At 44.1% G+C, this 17,722-nt stretch overlaps 1 protein-coding gene across 10 annotated transcripts in view; it reads right to left on the bottom strand.

The window, feature by feature from the left end:
* The window catches only part of Asph (aspartate beta-hydroxylase), a 209,180-nt gene that overhangs the window by 54,042 nt on the left and 137,416 nt on the right, over window positions 1–17,722 (bottom strand). For 8 of the 10 annotated variants that reach the window (XM_050164096.1, XM_050164090.1, XM_050164038.1 and 5 more), the window contains 3 exons: window positions 8,904–9,039; window positions 6,252–6,343; window positions 5,758–5,891 (listed from right to left, as the gene is read on the bottom strand). In XM_050164096.1, the coding sequence (XP_050020053.1) occupies window positions 5,758–5,891; window positions 6,252–6,343; window positions 8,904–9,039 (362 nt within the window). The remainder of the gene's footprint in view (window positions 1–5,757; window positions 5,892–6,251; window positions 6,344–8,903; window positions 9,040–17,722) is intronic. The other 2 variants (XM_050164081.1, XM_050164072.1) reach the window with 1 other exon arrangement.

Below are 17,722 nucleotides of genomic sequence, written 5' to 3'. Positions count from 1 at the left end.
CATTTCTTCTATAAAATGGAGCTTCCATAATAGATGGAACAGAAAGCAAAATCATCTGGACCCTGTGTCAGGTGTCCTGGAAGACACAAAGATTCCATCAGAAGTCTGCCAGTGCTTTTATCTAGTGAGCCATCCCCAGACACAACACAGATGTATCTTAAGGGCATTGTGCTAAGTGGATCAAGCTAGCCACTAAAGGCCAGATACTGTATGATTCCACTTGCATAAGGGTCTGGAATGGTCACACTTATAGACTAAAGAGGAATGGAAGTTTCCTGGCTGAGATGGGGTATGGATGTAGGCAGAGCTTTCCTGTCCCAGCAGCCATTTCCCAAATAGCCAACACCAAGACTTCAAACTACTTATAAAGGGTCAGCCCATAGCTCAGCTTGTGACTAGCTAACTCAATTCAACCCATTTCTCTTAATCCCTGTGCTGCCTTGAGACTTGTGGATAATTCCACAGCATGTGGACCTAGTGCTCAACAGTCCAGTTTTTTGATATAAAATTCTGGAGATAGGAGGTGGCAATAATTGTACAATGTAAGTGAACATAATGCCAACAAAACATACATTTTAAAATGGTTAATATGTTTAATTTTATGTGTTATTTTATCATGACTAAATTAAAAAAATTGAAAGGCAAAGGAACACATGAGAGACAAGAGTCAAAAAGCATCCAAAGACAGCGGGACATCATGGTCTTTGAAGGGTGTAGAATAAAACCTTTTGGCTCTGGCTGGCATTTGTCACTTGATCTGGGGCAAGTTACTGATGCTTCTTTATTAAGGAAGATTCACGCTCTGATAAATCCATCACCAAGCAAAAGTCCCACAAATGACTAAAGCATGTAATACCTCATCCAGACAGAAGATGTAGCCTACCCTACAATAGACAGGCTCTGAATGTTGAGAATTAGCCCACAGCTGGGCAAGGTCATTTAATGCAAAGCCTACTGTATACCAATGTGTGGGATTACTAGTATTATTTATTGGAAATCAATATCAAACAAATTCCAGCAACAGAGCACACTGTAGAGTCTTGGCTGATCACCCAAAGGATGGAATGACTGACAAGTTGGAATGGGGTGTCCAAGCATCACTAGAAGGTGCTGGTACACATTGCTGACCCAGGAAAAGGTCAGACTTACAAGTTCAGTTTCTATGGAATGCATGTCATTTCTTTCCAGTCACGAGGTCAGACGGCTATCAGCAGAGCTATTATTATGTTAAGTGGGGAGCACCTGAACTTAATTTGCGCTTGTACTGTCAGCTGCGGGCTTCACAAGAGGGCAGGGTGGATATTCAACTTCAGAGTAGAAAATTTGAAACACACGTGGGAACAAAACAGAAAATAAAGACAAGACAATAGAATACCAAGAATAAATTTGACTTCACTCCTTATGCCAATGGCAAATGGGTCTTGAAGCTATTTGAGCACCACAGAATTTGGACGCCATTTCAAAGTCTGCATGTCATTCAAAAAGAGCACAAAACTCTCTGTTGCAGAAATTACATTTTCTGGGATATTTTGATCGGTGTAATGAAACCAAGGATTTAGGAATGTTTAAAAACCTTAATCATCCCACGCATTAACTTCATTGCCTGTGAATTAGGAAGAGCAGTTCCCATGGGACATACTGGCCACTGCATACATGATGACTTCAGAGTCACTGTTTACGGCTTTCCAAGCAGTTTCAGTCAAATGTGTCCTAGGTGTGTCATACCTGCAGCGTGTGGGTCACGTGCATCGCAGGACAGTAGTGAATAAAGCCTAACATAAAATCTTCAACTCACTTAATATTGCAGGATTTAGTTTTGTAACTTGATCACATGATTCTTGAGCAGAAACTCTACAGGTAACAATGTGGCTTTGCAATGTTGAAAGGCTGGACATGCCTGGATCACTAATTAACCATTTTTAAAATTAAACCTAAAATCTGGAAGGCATTTCCATGGATTGTGCACTGAATTTTTCTTTAAAAACATTCATTTAAAAATATTTCATTGACATCTGGGGTGTTTGTGTGAGTGTGTGTGCGTGTGTGTGTATGTGTGTGTATATGTGTTTGTGTGTATGTGTGTGTCCTTGTAACCATTCTTCAGCTGCACATGGGGTCAGAGCACAATCAGGAGATGGTTGTCCTTCCGCCATATGGATCCTGGGGCTGAGCTAAGGTTGTTGGACTTGGAGGGAGGCACCTGTAGGCACTGACCAATCTCACCAGCCCCAGATGGACTCTTCTAAGTCCTTAAAGGACTATGGGGAGTTTGAGGAAGTATGACCATGAATTCAAAAGGTCTGCATGGTGAGGATAAAGCCAGTGTGGGCTATCCAATGAGACCTGTATCAAAGGGGACACAAAATCAAAACTAAGCAGGGCGATATATCCTGTTGGGCTTGTATTTATCCTTGGATTTTCTGTTTCCATAGAAGGCAGCAAGGGTGACTACATACTGGAGCTCCTTTCCTGAAAATGCTGCATTTTACCCTTGCACTAGCTTTCGGAGGTGGAGTAGCAACAGCAGCAGCTTCAATTATTCCAAGGAGGCACAGGGAGCACAGCAGAACCTCTTTCAAGCCATGTCTGCACCCGAGCTGGCACAGGGCTAACCTGGACAGATCTCACCAGCGTGGGAAAGAAAGCATGCTTTGCACAACCAAGATAAGGGCAATGAAGTCATCAGAGGACTACAGACCTCTTCTGAATGAAACGCAGAGGCTCAGTAGAACACAAACAGTTTCCAGGCCATTGTTTTTCAAGGAAAGCTCTAGTAAATATGACCAAGTCATGTCAGGATTATGACACAAGCAGCTAAAGACAGGGACGTTTTCCCAAGGTAGCCTTATGAGGTGGCCTCCCTAAGCACCGTCCTGTGAGGGCTCGTGATACAGGTCTAGAGGGCAGGGGCCGGAAGAATACGCTGCTCACTGTTTAAATATCTGACCATTGGAAGAAGAAGGCTGCCTCATATGCCAAAAGATGCAAGAATATCCAGTAAGAAGACGAAGCAATATTGCATAATCCTTCAACTTCTCAAATTATTATAATTATAACTAGAGATAATGACATAATGGTGGCAAGGCATACTTAATAGCTATAATTTTGCCACACAGTTATCACCAATATTAATAAGGCTAGTGACGGCTCTACATGCTCAGTTTTCCACCTAAAAATCCTACAGAAAAAAAATGTCAGTGAGCTTTGCTAGAATGTTCTGAACCAGGCAAAAGTTATAACGTAATTGTGGTTTTTATCCAAATGAACTTCATGAGGACATGATGAACTCGCTCAGGACGGGCTGATTCTGTAGAAACTGTGGAAACCCTTTAGGTTTTCTGGTAAAGCCCAGCACTTTAGCTCAAGCTTACTCCCCTAGGGATATTCTTAGTGTCTGAGGATGCCATGCTGAGGTGACCTACGAGCATTTAATCAGACATTTGATCAGGAAAAGGGGTTCAGACCTCAGAAACAATAAACTCAACCTTTATAAATTCTGACCTACTGAGGTCCCCCAGTGTGGAAATTCTGGCACAAGCACTCACTGACGTGAAACTGCAGAATTGCCTGCCTCTGCTCCTTCTCTCCTCTGAACACACTGACAAAATGACCCCCAGCTCCCCCGCACCTCTTTGGTTTGGAAGCCAGCGCTCTTGTGTTCTTGCTATGACCGCTGCTAACCATGCCAACATGTTTCACTTACAGCCTCAGTTTACCCATCTGCACAGTGTTTGGAGATGGGTAAGATGGACTCAAGGCTCTTGTCAACACCAACGTTCTCCTAATTCTTTAAGTGCAGCTCTTGGTTATGATGAGTTCATTCTTTCTATGACAAGATACCCTAAGCAGACTTCATCTAAGCTGTGAGAATGTGATCAAATGTTGAGTACGACAAACACTGCCTATCTTAACTGAGAACCCTTCTGCCCATTAGGATTAAAACACGCACTCCATGGCACAGCTGGGCAGGTAGCGTTTTCTCTCAGTGCCTTGAGGGGAGAGCCTTTCAGTTGAGCCGCCAGAAAAATTCCTCATCTGGTCACATCAAATCAGTCCCTTGTCACTTCTACCTTCCTGCTCTCGACCTAGGTTATCAACAGCGGAAGTGACTGTGAAACAGAGAACACTGCAAGAGAAGCAGGAAAAGGGAGGGAAGGGAGAGAAAAGCTCCCAGGCCTGTGCTGGTTAGAGCATGTCAACTTGACACACTCACCAAGAAAGACGGAATCTCGATTGAGTTATTGCCTCCACCAGTTGGGTCTGTGGGTCATTTTCTTGGTTAAGGGTTCATGCCAAAGGGCCAGCCCACTGCTGTGTTAGCTCTGAGCAGTTGGTGGTGGGCTGCACATAAAAGCAAGCTGAGCAAGACACGGAGAGCAAAGAAGCAATGAAGCGGTACTCCTCCACGACCTCCTCTTAGTTTCTGCCTGCTGAAGCACACAGTGCTGCTCAGATTTGGCGCCTTTGATTTTATAGCCGTTTTAGAATGTGTTCTCCTCTCAGCTTTCAGTACCTATAACCTTCTTGTCTAAAAAAAACAAATAAGTATGCCAACAAAACCACAAAACAAAACACCACACGTGAGATTCCCAATCTTAGGGGCAAGTGAGGTCCTGGCCAATGGCCCATTTGTAACCTTTGACCTGTGCTCCCTTCGGGCTACGTAGCGTGGGTTTACCTGTAATCTTCCTGATCACGTATATCTGGGAACAGAAAGCCCCATGTGATCCGCCATTGTGCGTTCTGTAACACTTGTCCTACCCTCCATTCTGTTCCCTATCAGAGACAATTAGGAATGCAGAACACAGCAATGTCTTGGTTTCCCTGCTTCTAGGAGCTTCCATTTCAGCACGATCATCAGGTTAACGGCCACTGACAGCAAAGATAGCTGGCCAGGGACCACTGAGGTATGCACTGTGCACATGGCCTAAGATGTCAACCCGCAGGCCTTATTTTTATGAGCTGAAATTGCATCTCAGTAATTAGCATACTTCACCTAGATACGAAAAGCTGCTAGAGCAAAGAAGTATCTAGAAAATTCCTCACAAGAGACAGAGCTTGTGAGGCTCCTTCAAGTGTGGCTCGTTCACAAGAGGGTGAATCAACTGCCGTGATCAGAAAAGAAGCAAGCACTTCGCAGAATCCTAACGTTTGCTGTGGCCTTCCTGATGCCAGGGGGAGGATTAAATGCTTCTGAGAATCATTCCCTTTAATCCATGTCACGGCGCGATGGAGTAGGCATTATTGCCAATTTTACAAGCCAGGAAGCTGAGATTTCAGGAGATTAAGTGAGCAGTCACGATCATATAGTGGCAGAAATGCTTCTGCAAGTGGCAATCACTCAGCAAACCATGCTGCCACCTCCAGAGCAGAGCACACACACCACAGGGTGGTTTCTTCAAGGAGACAGACTTCCTAGACACGCGCACAAGTCAAGCTGTGGAGCCTTAAGCACAAGGCAGAATGTGGGGAGCTCAAGGCAAGTGGATTGACTCTGAACGCAGGGCTGTCCACCAGAAGAAACCGGGAGGCTGGGCAGGCAGATGAGTGCTGTGGGGTAAATGACAGGGGCCTGCCCTGACTCTGTATGGCATCTCCACACCACCAGAAAGCACAAAGGCCACAGACTAGAGACCACATGCAAATCACTTTGTTTCTGTCTACAGAGACAGGGACATGTCCCACTGAATACAGATTTTCTATAAGAACAGCTGCTGTTGGGTGATGGTGAAACAGAAAAACACAAAGGAAATGTACCTGGTCTCATTGGCACACCGGATCTTGCAGCCTTCCTTGGGAATCACCAACCCTAGATGCATTCGGAGCCTGCAGTTTGTGGGTCCTGTGTGTGGCCACACATGAGTTCCAGGGTGCATGATGGAATATTTGATCTGCACAGAAAGTATGACATCCAGTCATCCATTCATCAAGGTGTGGAAAAGCAGCAGATTCAGCATCAGTTAACAGGAGAGAGTCTTTGTAACCCTGGGGGTTTATACTAGCATCCTATTTCTTTGTGAAGGAGCTAAAAAAACCAAACACTCTCATTTTCCACGAAGTGACATAACACTCAACACTTTCGACCTTCAAATTTTGACATCAACATATGAAATTATGTGTCATTAAAGAGTGAAGGGAAAGAGAGACATCTCCTGTGTCACAGGAAATAACTGTGATTTTGTGAAGGTCAGGTCCACCTCTTTCCTGACAACACACCATGTCCTTCCCATCTCTGAAAACACCCTTGGTACCTGTCCTCTCCTGCATCCTGTTGTCTCGGAGAACTTTTCTAATAAAGTACAGGTCTTAGGGGCTCCTTTGCAGGCATTCTCATTTTTCCTTCCTAAAATAAAATATGGTAGGATGACTGTGAGAAGCAAATCGCAGTTGCCATGGTGTATCTGTGGTCTCAGTTACTCTGGAAGTTGACTAGGAGGATCACTTGAGCCTAGGAGTTCAAGACCAACCTGATCACCATGGTGAGACCCTATTGAAACATACACACACACACACACACACACACACACACACACACACATACACACACACACACCAAAACCCAAACTGCAGTTAACACTTTATCTTGTCCCATTTGGACCACCTGTGCTGTACAACCACGTTCACTGTGAGAGTGTGAAGGCCAAAAGAAAGATACAGGCTGACGTCACAGGGCCCTTAATGTGCAAAAGTGGGAGAGAAGAGTCAATGATTCAGATGATAAAAGGTCAAGCAGCTATTGCTGCTTTTAGAGACTGAAGAGGACATAAGACAAGAAGCATGGTGATTCAAGATTCTGAAGCCTGTTGAAGGACAGTAAGTTGGTTTTAGCCAGGGAAATGCGCGCAGGCTTCTGAGGCTCACTTTCAAGTCACTAGTTTGTGCCAGCCAATAACTGGTTTGACATGAAGCCCACTCCACAAGATGACGCCCATACTCAACAATGCTTGGATGACCAAGAACCTGAGACTAGATAGCCCAGGTACCTAGGGGAAAAAGCAAATAATACTGATCTAGAAGTTAGTGATAAAATGCCATTAGTCCCTAATGATATTCTGCTATACCCCTAGATTGGTATCTTGCTCAGCCATCATCAGAGAAGCTTCCTCTCACAGCAGATGGGGAAAAAAAATACAGATCCACAGCCAGATATCACAGAGAGAGAGAGAGAGAGAGAGAGAGAGAGAGAGAGAGAGAGAGAGAGAGAGAATATGCTTGGAACACTTAGCCCTAAATGGCATGTCTTCATCAAAACTCTCCCTGAGCTCCAGAAACCCCACAGAAGAGAAGGTGGAGTGTAAGAGCCAGGGGGAATGGAGGACTCTAGGAGAACAGGGCCCTCTGAATCAACATGAGCAAAGTGAAGGGGAATCAGTTTCCTCCAATATAGTGACACTCCATGCACTCCGTGGCAGGCCTCATGTCCAGAAGTGTTGACCAACGTATAATGGACTCTATGGTTTTCTTGTGGGCTTTTATTTGGTTACATTTTGGTGGGTTTGGGGAGAAGGGTGTTGTTTTATTAGTTTTGGTTTTGTATTGGGTTTTTGTTTGCGTTTTGAGAAAGAACTTAAAGTTCGGTGGGTAGGCAGGGGGAAAGATCTGGAAGGGATCGAAGAGGGGAAGAATATGATCAAATACATTTAAATTTAAAATTTTTAATAAAAAACATTGTTGAAATAGGAGCGGCGAGGCTGCGTCCCCAGCACCCCAGCCGCCTGCTAGCTTATGCCCGAAATAACAACACACAAATTGTATTCATTTAAAGACTGCTTGGCCCATTTCTATCTAGCCTCTTCTAGGCTAATTCTCACATATTAATTTAGCCCATTTCTAATAATGTTTGTAAACACCCCAAGGTGTGCTTACCGGGAAGATTCTAGCCTACGTCCATCCTGGGTCTGAGCTTCATGCGTCTGCCTCAGAGCGCAGAGCTATCGCGTCTACCCGGGAGAACTGAGCATGGCGTCTCTGCTCCAGAGAGCAGAGCTGTAGGGTCTCTCTGGGAGAAGAGTAGAGTCTGAGCTCACTTCCTCTTCCTCCCAGCATCCTATTCTGTTTACTCCTCCTACCTATGTTTTAAACTATCAGGGCCAGCCAAGCAGTTTCTTTATTGCTTAACCAATGAAATCAACAGGTTGATATATGACACTCCCACATCAAAACATATAATGAAAAAGTTGACCATTCAAAAAGAAATATAAGAGCTGAGGATAGAAGTATGGTACATGATTTGCCTAGCATATGTGAAGTTCTGAGTTCAAATCTCTGCAAAACCCTCCGTCACACACACACACACACTACAGTTCAGTATCAATAACACTACTTAGAGACTATATAGGTCGTCTGGGGCTGTATAACAAAATAACACAAACTGAGTGACTCAAGCAACAAAAGCACAGCACATGCTTCTTGCTACACACACACACACACACACACACACACACACACACACACACGATTATTCTGATTCAAAATGGAAACCAGGACATAAATTCAGTCTATTTTAAAACTAATAATGCAAGTGAAAAATTGCACACGTGTAGATGAAGCATCTTAACTCACACATTCATTAACCATAAATGCTTATAATAATAAAGGATGTAACAAATTTACTACTGTTTACAAATTTATACAAGTGCAAATGGTCCAAATAGGACAAGATAAAGTTTTAACTGCAGTTTGGGTTTTGATGTGGAGGGCTTTCAGGTGCACATACACAGTAGAGGTACATAGACAGGGACGATGGAAAACACTTCCATGTTTATCCAAATACATATATGTATACACACGGACACATACACAAACTTAAAATCCGTGAGTGCATATCCAAACCCTTGGTTTCACAGGTGGCCTTGCCACCTGGTCGGTGCATGCAGAAGCTGGTCCAGAAAACCTGGGCTCACCTTGCTGCCACAGTGTGAACTGGCTCCAGTCTCCCTTCTCCCGGAGGTTTTCATCCTCTGGCAGGAAGAGACCCTTGGCTTTATCCATCACCATGAGGCCTTCATCGCGGATTAGCTTCCAGTTTCTCTCTAAAGACTTCAAGGAAGATTTTAGTTTCACCGAGATGAAAAACATGTCTCACAGAACATCTCATAATGACTTTCAGTTCCCTTACTTGTTTAAGAAAGAAATAAAATTCTTGCCTACATTTAGAGTGCTTAGTTTACTTTCTTTGGAAACTCTTCTCAAGTCTATTAAAAGAGAAAGACAGATGTAGGGAGGGAATTGATATTGGGAGGGCAGCTTATTATTAGTTAAGAACACTTGCTAACTCCCCTTGTAGAAGATCAGGATTTGGATCCCTGTACTCACAAGGAGGTTATTGCTATGCCCTAAATTAACCTGTAAGCCCCGCCTGCCCAAGGACCAGGTAGTGTCTTGGAATGCTGGGAGTTGTAGTTCTTAAAAATAAGAACAAAGCCTTATGGGAAAGTATGGTGCCCTATGGGTTTTATCCATAAAAGCCAGGACAACAGATGTAGGGGTCACTCAGCTGGGTGGGGTAGTTCCAGGTTGTGGTTCTGACCAAATTCCATCTTGGCCAGTATATACAATTTTAATAAAAACTTGTTTTACTTTGGGCCAAGATGGTAGAACTGGTTTTTCTCTAGAGGATCTCAGGATTAACAACACAATTGTTTTTAATTCAAGTTCCAGGATTTCCCATCCACTCTGTAGACATGAGGCAGACATGCAGTGCAGAAACACACATGCAGGGAGCACACATACTGAATAAAAATGGAAGAATAAATCTTATAAATTATGAGACTCCTTCTTGCTATAATTATCTGTGTTGACATGCCTAAATTCTCCCTTCCCTTCTCCCCCCCCCCCTTCTTTTTTATCTCTGTCTTCTCTCTTTCTCCAATCTTGCTGATAGTGCAATGATTAAGTTCCGTATGACCCCAGTGTCCACACTGGAATACAGGGCACAGACTCAATTTCAAGAGTTCCTTATAGGGATGCCATTTGATAAGGCAAACAGTAGTTGAAGGGTCAAAGGTATTGGGAAACTGACCACTGGAATGGGATGCACTATAAAGCTAACAAAACACAAAGACGTTTAGAAATCAGCCAAACAAACATGTCCTCAACTTACTAATGAGGCTGCTTTAGCCTCAGCTGGGGCTTGATACGGACAGAGGCAGTGACTGATCCTGCTGGTTCTTGTCAACAGCACACTGTGCTGTCCCTGGGGGCAGGAAGGTTGGTGGGAACAATGGGTAGAAGCAGGCAGGAGTGAGCCTTCAGAGAACCACGGAGTTAAAGAGTGAAACTAGGTTTGGGAACACAAAGTCTATTGTTCCATATTCCACAAGGACTGGATGGAGTAACAGGGTACAGGAGCACAGACAAGCTGGAATGCACTGCCTGGATTTCAAAAAGAATCAGGGATAGCACAAGATCAGGCAGTCCACACCTTGGACACTGGAAGTCATGACAAGAACAGCAACATTTTCGCACACAGTGTGGAGACAGTGCTTTCTGGAAGTGAATTGAACCGCCTTGTGAACAGTATTCTGTCTTTACAGTTAACTGAGAAAAATGACCTACTGTTGGGTAAAAAGAGTCACAAGATACAAGAAAAATGCCTTTTCCCCCCTACCAACCCATGTTCTATGGATTCATGATTTAATAAGGGGGAAATCTGATTAAATCAGGATGACTGCACAAGTAGAAAACTCAAAAAAAGAAAAACCCAACAAAACAGATTTTCAGATTCGTGTGGGGGCTATTCCAGCCCAGCATGAAGTTGCTACCTCATACATAATTTCCAATCGCCTCAAGCATTTCCCCGAATAGTGTGCACTGAGATCTGACACGTAAACAGGTTGTAGCCTACTCTGGGAGAGCATCCGTGACTCTCAGCCAATCACCAGACGCCAACTGTTAGAACATATTCAAACAGGAGAGACTCCAGCTGAACCCAATATGGCTACTTTGCCTTGCTTCCATTTTTTGAAATTCGCTTTCTTTCCTCTGGCTATAAATACAATCAGCTCCTGGGGAAGAGAATTCTGATATACTGCCTGCAGACTGCTCCCCAATTCTAAAACCACCAATAAGGCCAATTGAGACCTGTCTGGCTAGATTTGTCTTCCTCTCTTTTCACACCAGTGAGCATTTTTTTTTTTTATCATGTGAAAACATAAGGGTTCTTAAAATATTGCAGGGCAAGAGATTTGGATTAGAGAATGCTTTGACAATTCTGTTTCTGTGAGACCCATCAGCACCTCCCTTCAACCTGTACACTTTATCTGCCAGTTGCCTGTGTGGAGGGTGCCAATCACTTGTCCTTGTTCAACACAGCCCAACAACCACTTTCCCTTTTTTATTCATCCCAAGCTGGCAGTTTAGAGCTAGTAAGTCAAGGAGCACTTCCAATAAAGGGAGACTCCAAAGTCCTTGCTGTAGTAGGTCCCTGGCGTGAGAGAACTGGATGATTTTGCTAAGAATTTTGAGATTGTGGGAAAGAACAAGAGTTCAGCCTAGGACTCTGCAGCCCCTCCCCTCCTGAATGCCCCTGCAACGCCACCTTCTTCAGTGTGATTCTAGCTTGTTCAAGTCGCTAGATAAAGCTGTTCCATTCCTGTGAACCTGTCACGAAGACAAGGAGAGAATTACCTCTCTAACACATGAAATTACTCTCCCAATGAGGTTCTAGGAGGCCTTATAAGGGCAAGCCTTTTCTTCCCCCATCCCTGGTATTTTAGACACTTCTTTTATTTCTTCTGGAAGCTGATTTTAAGGGCATCACTGGGAACAGCTGATCTTTTGATACTAAAAGAGGGCACAAAGTCCTAGGAGAAAATGTTAAAGTGATTGCATCATTCAATATAATTTAAATTTTCTCCTGCAGAACAGGCTGTCTCTTTCTATAAAATGTCAGTCCTCACCTTCACCCTCAGCCTCTGTGGTAAATGTTGCCAAGGTATTTTTCCACTGTTGTAATGATCTCTCTCTCTTCTTTTTTCCCCCTTTCGTGTTTTTAATTAACTAATTATTTTTACTGGTGCATGTGGAGGGGGACACTTGCGTGTCACAGTGTGCATTAGAAGGTTTGATGACAATTTGGAGGAGTCCTTTATCTTCTACCATATGAGTCCTGGAAGTCAAATTCAAGTCATGGGCTTGGCAGCAACCACCTTTACCTACTGAGTCATTTAGTCTACCCGGATTTTGTTTTAAAGCCTTCTGTTCCCTTGTAGGTCGCAGTTGAGCTGGGTGACAGCTCCAACCCAGAGAGCACGAAGCAATGCTAGGGGTCCCAGCACCTGCCCCCAAACCATGAGCTAAAATGCCACACGTTTCCAGTCTTTGATCTTGGTTGTCAACTGTCATCTTTAGTGAATGGCCTGAGAGATGCCTAGAAAACTAGAATAACACACGTCTCAGGCATGCCTGTAGATACTTCCAGAAACAAGTGGCCTGAAGACTGGAGAAGGGAGCTGGGGAGGCCTGCCCTGAACATAGGTGGTACCATCCAATTGACTAAGAACTGGATGAAATCAAAATCAGGAGGGGGTCCTTCCTTCCTTCCTTCCTTCCTTCCTTCCTTCCTTCCTTCCTTCCTTCCTCCCTCCCTCCCTCCCTCCCTCCCTCCCTCCCTCCCTCCCTCCCTCCCTCCCTCCTCCCTCAAAGCCCTCAGGAATTGGGGTTGACATAGGCTCCCATGCACAGTGGTTCACACAGGCATGCTCAGGCACCGTGGAAGGGCCTGGAAATGCTTTTAACTACATACTAAGAAAACAAGTATGCAAAATTCAAACCTAGTTACCCAGAGCGCCCAAGTGTGTGTGTGCGCTAGTCATTTTTGTGGGTGCAGTGCACACCACTGACTGGGTGGCTTATGAACAATAGAAATCTAGTTTTTCATTTCTGGGCACTCAAGTCCCGGATCAAGGAACAGGAAGATTTGGTGTCTGCAGAAAAGCTATATAGCAGTGTTTTTCACCCCAAAACTCACAATGACTGCACAGGGTAAGGAAGGGGAAACGTTAGTGCCCTGCTCCTTTCAAAATTTTCACCTCTGAATGACTTCACTGTGGGGGTCAGGGGTTCCACATACGGGCATGGCAGGGACACAGCATCCAGAGCATAGCAGATGTGTCTGTGTGTAGGGGGAGGTACAGGGTAAGACGGTAAAAGAGACAATTTGCATTTTCTCCACAGTGATCTGAGGTGCACAGAATTTTTTCTTTTTAATTATAGCAGAAACATGGACACAGAATGAGTAAGTCTACACATTTTTCAAGGCTTTCTTTAAACTTGCTCTGTATACTGGGCTGGTCTTGAACTCTCAAACTCACAGGAATCTGCATTCTTCTGCATGGGATTAGAGGTGTAAGGTTTCCTTTGAAATATGATCTCTTTGGTCCTGAATTCAGCCATTAAGTGCTCTGTATATCTGAGCTTGTTTCTAGGAAGCCAGTGCCTATGGATGCATGGTGCTTCATGGCAATGCTTGTAGGGAAATGGACTTTTGAACACAGAGGTCTGTCATTACAGGGCTGCACGACTTCATGAACCGATGATCTACACTCACCTTTTAGTAAATCTCAGCTATATTCATCTCCCCCCTCAGCTACAAATAGACTTGGAGTCTCAGGCACTTCTAATTGCAGTGGGCCGGGTGTGCACACACCGATTGCGCTGGCCTGTCCCAACAGCCCCTTCGAGCTTGCCCCTCCCACATCCAGACGCTTTCTCGTCCTCCTCTTCATGCGCTTCATAACTGGCATCTGGGAAGCCCTGCTCTTGAAGCTGGGGTCACGGCTCAGTGGCATAAACCATGGGTTATATTCTTTGGACTCTGCTCAGAAGAAGAATCGTCCTTTTGAGGACAAACTGGAGCCAAACTCGTCTTCACTAACTTTCCCTTCCATGAAAAAAAGTCTCCGGTTGGTAAACAGTCAGCTATTACAGTAGGCCTTGTAATGAACCCAATGGTCTCTCTCCACCTGACCCCACTCCCAGCTCATTCTCTTAGGTGTTTCTCTGCTTGCTGGTATCTATATAAGATGTGTCCTTACCATTCTTGGTTATGAATTACAGACATTATCACCTACCTACGAGGGAAGGTTAGCAGCTTAAAATTTTGGTGGCTTTCTCTTCCATCTTGGTGGTCATTTACTTCACAAATCTATCACACATCTGGGAAAACTCCCATTCAGATTACATAACATTATGACAATGAAGCATCACTCATACCTGAGTTTAATAAGCACACTTCATTTCCCATGTAGCTATTAGGCATTCTGTCCCCTTTGGTGGATGAGTTTTCTAAAGCATGTAATTGATCCTTTTATTGGATCTGAAAAAAAGTAACTATAAGTTTTTTGGGTTTTCTTTTTCAAGACAGGGTTTTTCTGTGTAGCTTTGGAGCCTGTTTTGGCATCAGCTCTGTAGACTAGGTTGGCCTCAAACTCACAGAGATTGCCTGCTTCTGCTTCCCAAGTGCTGGGATTAAAGGCGTGTGCCACCACTGCCCCGCTACTAAAAGATCTCTTATTGCCACAGGTTAGTGTGCCTACTCCACTCACCTGAAACCCCAAAGGCTTCAAATTCTGGAGCTTTATGAACAATGACAACATTGTCTCATGTGCAAAACTATGCAAATACAGCATAAAGTTACCCTCAGTCTATGGTCACAGAGCGCATCTGAAACATAAATGAACTCCGTATTTCTGCTCCCCAGACACCTCATTATAATAACCCCCAAACTCAACTCTGAAACACTTCTATGGGGAATTCTGGCATCTTGGGTGCAGGAGTCTACATTTTGTCAAAAACCTCACAGAATTTGTTTCCCTTTTTCCGTAATCAGCCCACTGACTACTTCCATAGCATGATTCACATCAGCAGCTGCTGGGACTCCGTGACCTTGCCTGACCTTGGACTCATGCTAGGCTGTTCACTAGTTCTAGACTACACGCCACAGGTAAAACTGCATGCCAAAAAATATCTGAGGTGTGCTCACACTGATCAAAGGTTATACTGTGTACAATGTACATTTTTTGGGTAACTAATCATCTTTTTGTTGTGGAATATTATTTTAACTGGAAAAATATGTGTTCCATTTATATATGCTGTGGGATATGACTTTAACTTTGTAAAGTGTGGTATATTTGTTTATGCTGTATTTGTTTAATTATGTAAAGATTGGTTGTATTTGTTTCTCCTTGCCTGCCTAAGGTACCTGATTGTCTAATAAATATCTGAATGGCGGGGCTGGGAGTTAGAGAGAATAAATAGGAGGAGAAATCTAGGCTTGAGAGGGAAGAAAGGACAAGAGAATGAAAGAGATGCCCAAGGCCAGAAGCCAGGCAGCTGCCAACCAGCAGACATGAGAAGCAACGAAAGCAAGATGTACAGACGGAAAGAAATGTAAAAGGCCCTGAGTTAAAAGGTAGATAAAGAGAAACAGGTTAATTTTAGTTGAAAGAGCCAGCCATAAACGAGTCTATGCAAGGCCAAGCAGAGCATCCAAAACCAATAATAAATTTCCATGTCATGATTTGGGAGATGGTTGGTGGCCTGAAAAAGAAAGCCTTCTATATTTCTTTTTATAGTCATTCTGATTATCCAATGTGATTAGAATCTCACTTTCTTCTTGAAACCCTCAGTTGAATTAGGCTAAGTAGATTCAGTGTGTATAAGATGACAGTTTTTATTCGTATATTTCGTGAAGATTGTCATGTGCACACTCAAATTCATGAACACATCCTTCACTGTCCATGCTGCATGCTGCATGCCACATGCATCGGGTTGTGCCTCTTGCAACTCCAGAGTTGGTGCCATTGGGTCAACATCTCCCCATTCTCTCCGTCCTTAGCCCATGATGAGCACTGTGCCGCTCTCTAAGTCTGACTTCATCAGATTTCACACGGAATTTATTTTTCTATGCTTGACTATGTCTCCTTCAGAACCACTGATATTGTTGCGGATGGAAATGGCTCTTTTTCAAAGGCCCGGAGGTGTTCTCCTGGGCATAGTTATCATATTCTTTATATTCTGGTAGATATACATAGGATTGCCATAGTTGGAATACGGTGACTACGGCTGCAATGGAGTGGGGTAGGAGTTGGGGGCAGAGGCTGATGTCACTTTTCCTCGATTACAGACCCAAAGCATGCTTGCTGGGTCCTATAACAGCGCTATTAGTAGTTCTGTGAAAGAGGCCCACCTTTTTCCATCACAGCTGCACTGACTTAGACGCCCACCACCGACGCCCGAGGGCATTCTTCCCTCCTTTCTCCCTACTTATCGGGTGTAATGTGACTTCGCACCGAGGTTTTGGTTTTTATTTCCTTCACTAATGAAGCTGGCTGCTTTTCACACACCTGGCTGTCCTTTGTACACATTCTTTAGAAAAACGTCCCAACCGTTTTACATCAGATTATTGCCTTTGAGGTACACGAGTCTTCCTATATTTCAGGTTTGAAATCTTCATTTACATATACTTTCCAATTCTGCAGGCTGCCTTTCCATTTTCTTGATGGTTTCCACTGTGTGGAGGTTTAACGCACTCCCATGGCTCTGGTTTTGGCTTTTTTTGGGGCTTAAGCTTTTGAAGTCAAACCAGGAAGTTATTGCTAAGACCAACATCTTTTTTATAACTTTAAAAGCAACCTTGCTTTACGCTCTTTTACTGCTATTCTTGGACACCTGATGCCCTTTAGGCGTCCTTCACCACCACCTCCTCTTCTCCCTCCCTCCCTCCCCTCTCTCCCTCCCTCCCTCCCTCTCTCTCTCCCTCCCTCCCTCCCTCCCTCCCTCCCTCCCTCTCTCTCTCTCTCTCTCTCCCTCTCTCCCTCCCTCCCTCCCTCTCTCCCTCTCTCCCTCCCTCCCTCTCTCTCTCCCTCCCTCCCTCTTGGTTTCTCAGGTAGACTGCTTACTTTACAAGTTTGATTCTGTGACCTATCAGCTGGGATTCTGGGAAACTTACTTAGTGATTGCCCCAGGATCCTCATTTTAAAAGCGTCTTTCAAAAGTCTCTGAGAGGAATATGAGGAGGGACAACTCCCACTAAAGGCCCTTTGAAAGCTGTGTGGAATCCTACTATCTGTCTTCTCACTGGGTCCCTAACATGGCCTGTCTCCTGAAAACACGCACCTCTGGGTTCTATCTTTGGGTTTAAATTTCATCCTCTGAGAAGGATTCCATTTTGACTTGGTTAGGACCCTCCTCAATGGCCTGTTTTTAATGTACTTGCTTTGTCAAGGTCCTGTCTTCAAATATCATTACATTCTGAGGTACCTTTGGTTAACACTTCAACACATGAAATGGGGAGGGTGATATAATTCAGCTGCCACAATAAAACAGGTTCAAGTCAGAACCTGTTCCAGCTAAAAAAAGCAAATAGCAGATGGGAGATCCCAGATAACTGTATGAACAAGAGGATGAACAAATTGTTACAAATAAAGGTCATAGAGAAAGGGGAGAAAAGTTATCTTTCGCAGGGTGTGCTGATGCATATACCTCTAAGTCCCGCCACTGCAGAGGTAGAAGTAGGCATAGTCTGAGTTTCAGGCCAGCCTGATCTCATAGTGAGACCCTTCTCTAGAAAGAACAACAGTTGATTTGATCTGTAGAAAAACAATAACGCAAGAACTCACAGTGGTCAGGGTAATCTTAGTGGGATGCTCTGGAAGTTCTTGTGATCAGGTACTCTGACAGGTTCTGGTAGTAAATTAAGAGGAGGGATGTGGTCAAAGGG

This window comes from Alexandromys fortis, unplaced genomic scaffold, assembly GCF_014885135.2.
Source record: "Alexandromys fortis isolate MF-2015 unplaced genomic scaffold, M_Fortis_MF-2015_v1.1 scaffold_18, whole genome shotgun sequence".
NCBI classification, from domain to species: Eukaryota; Metazoa; Chordata; class Mammalia; order Rodentia; family Cricetidae; genus Alexandromys; species Alexandromys fortis.
The sequence above is the reverse complement of the archived record's forward strand: the minus strand, read 5'-3'. Positions and strand labels throughout refer to the sequence as shown.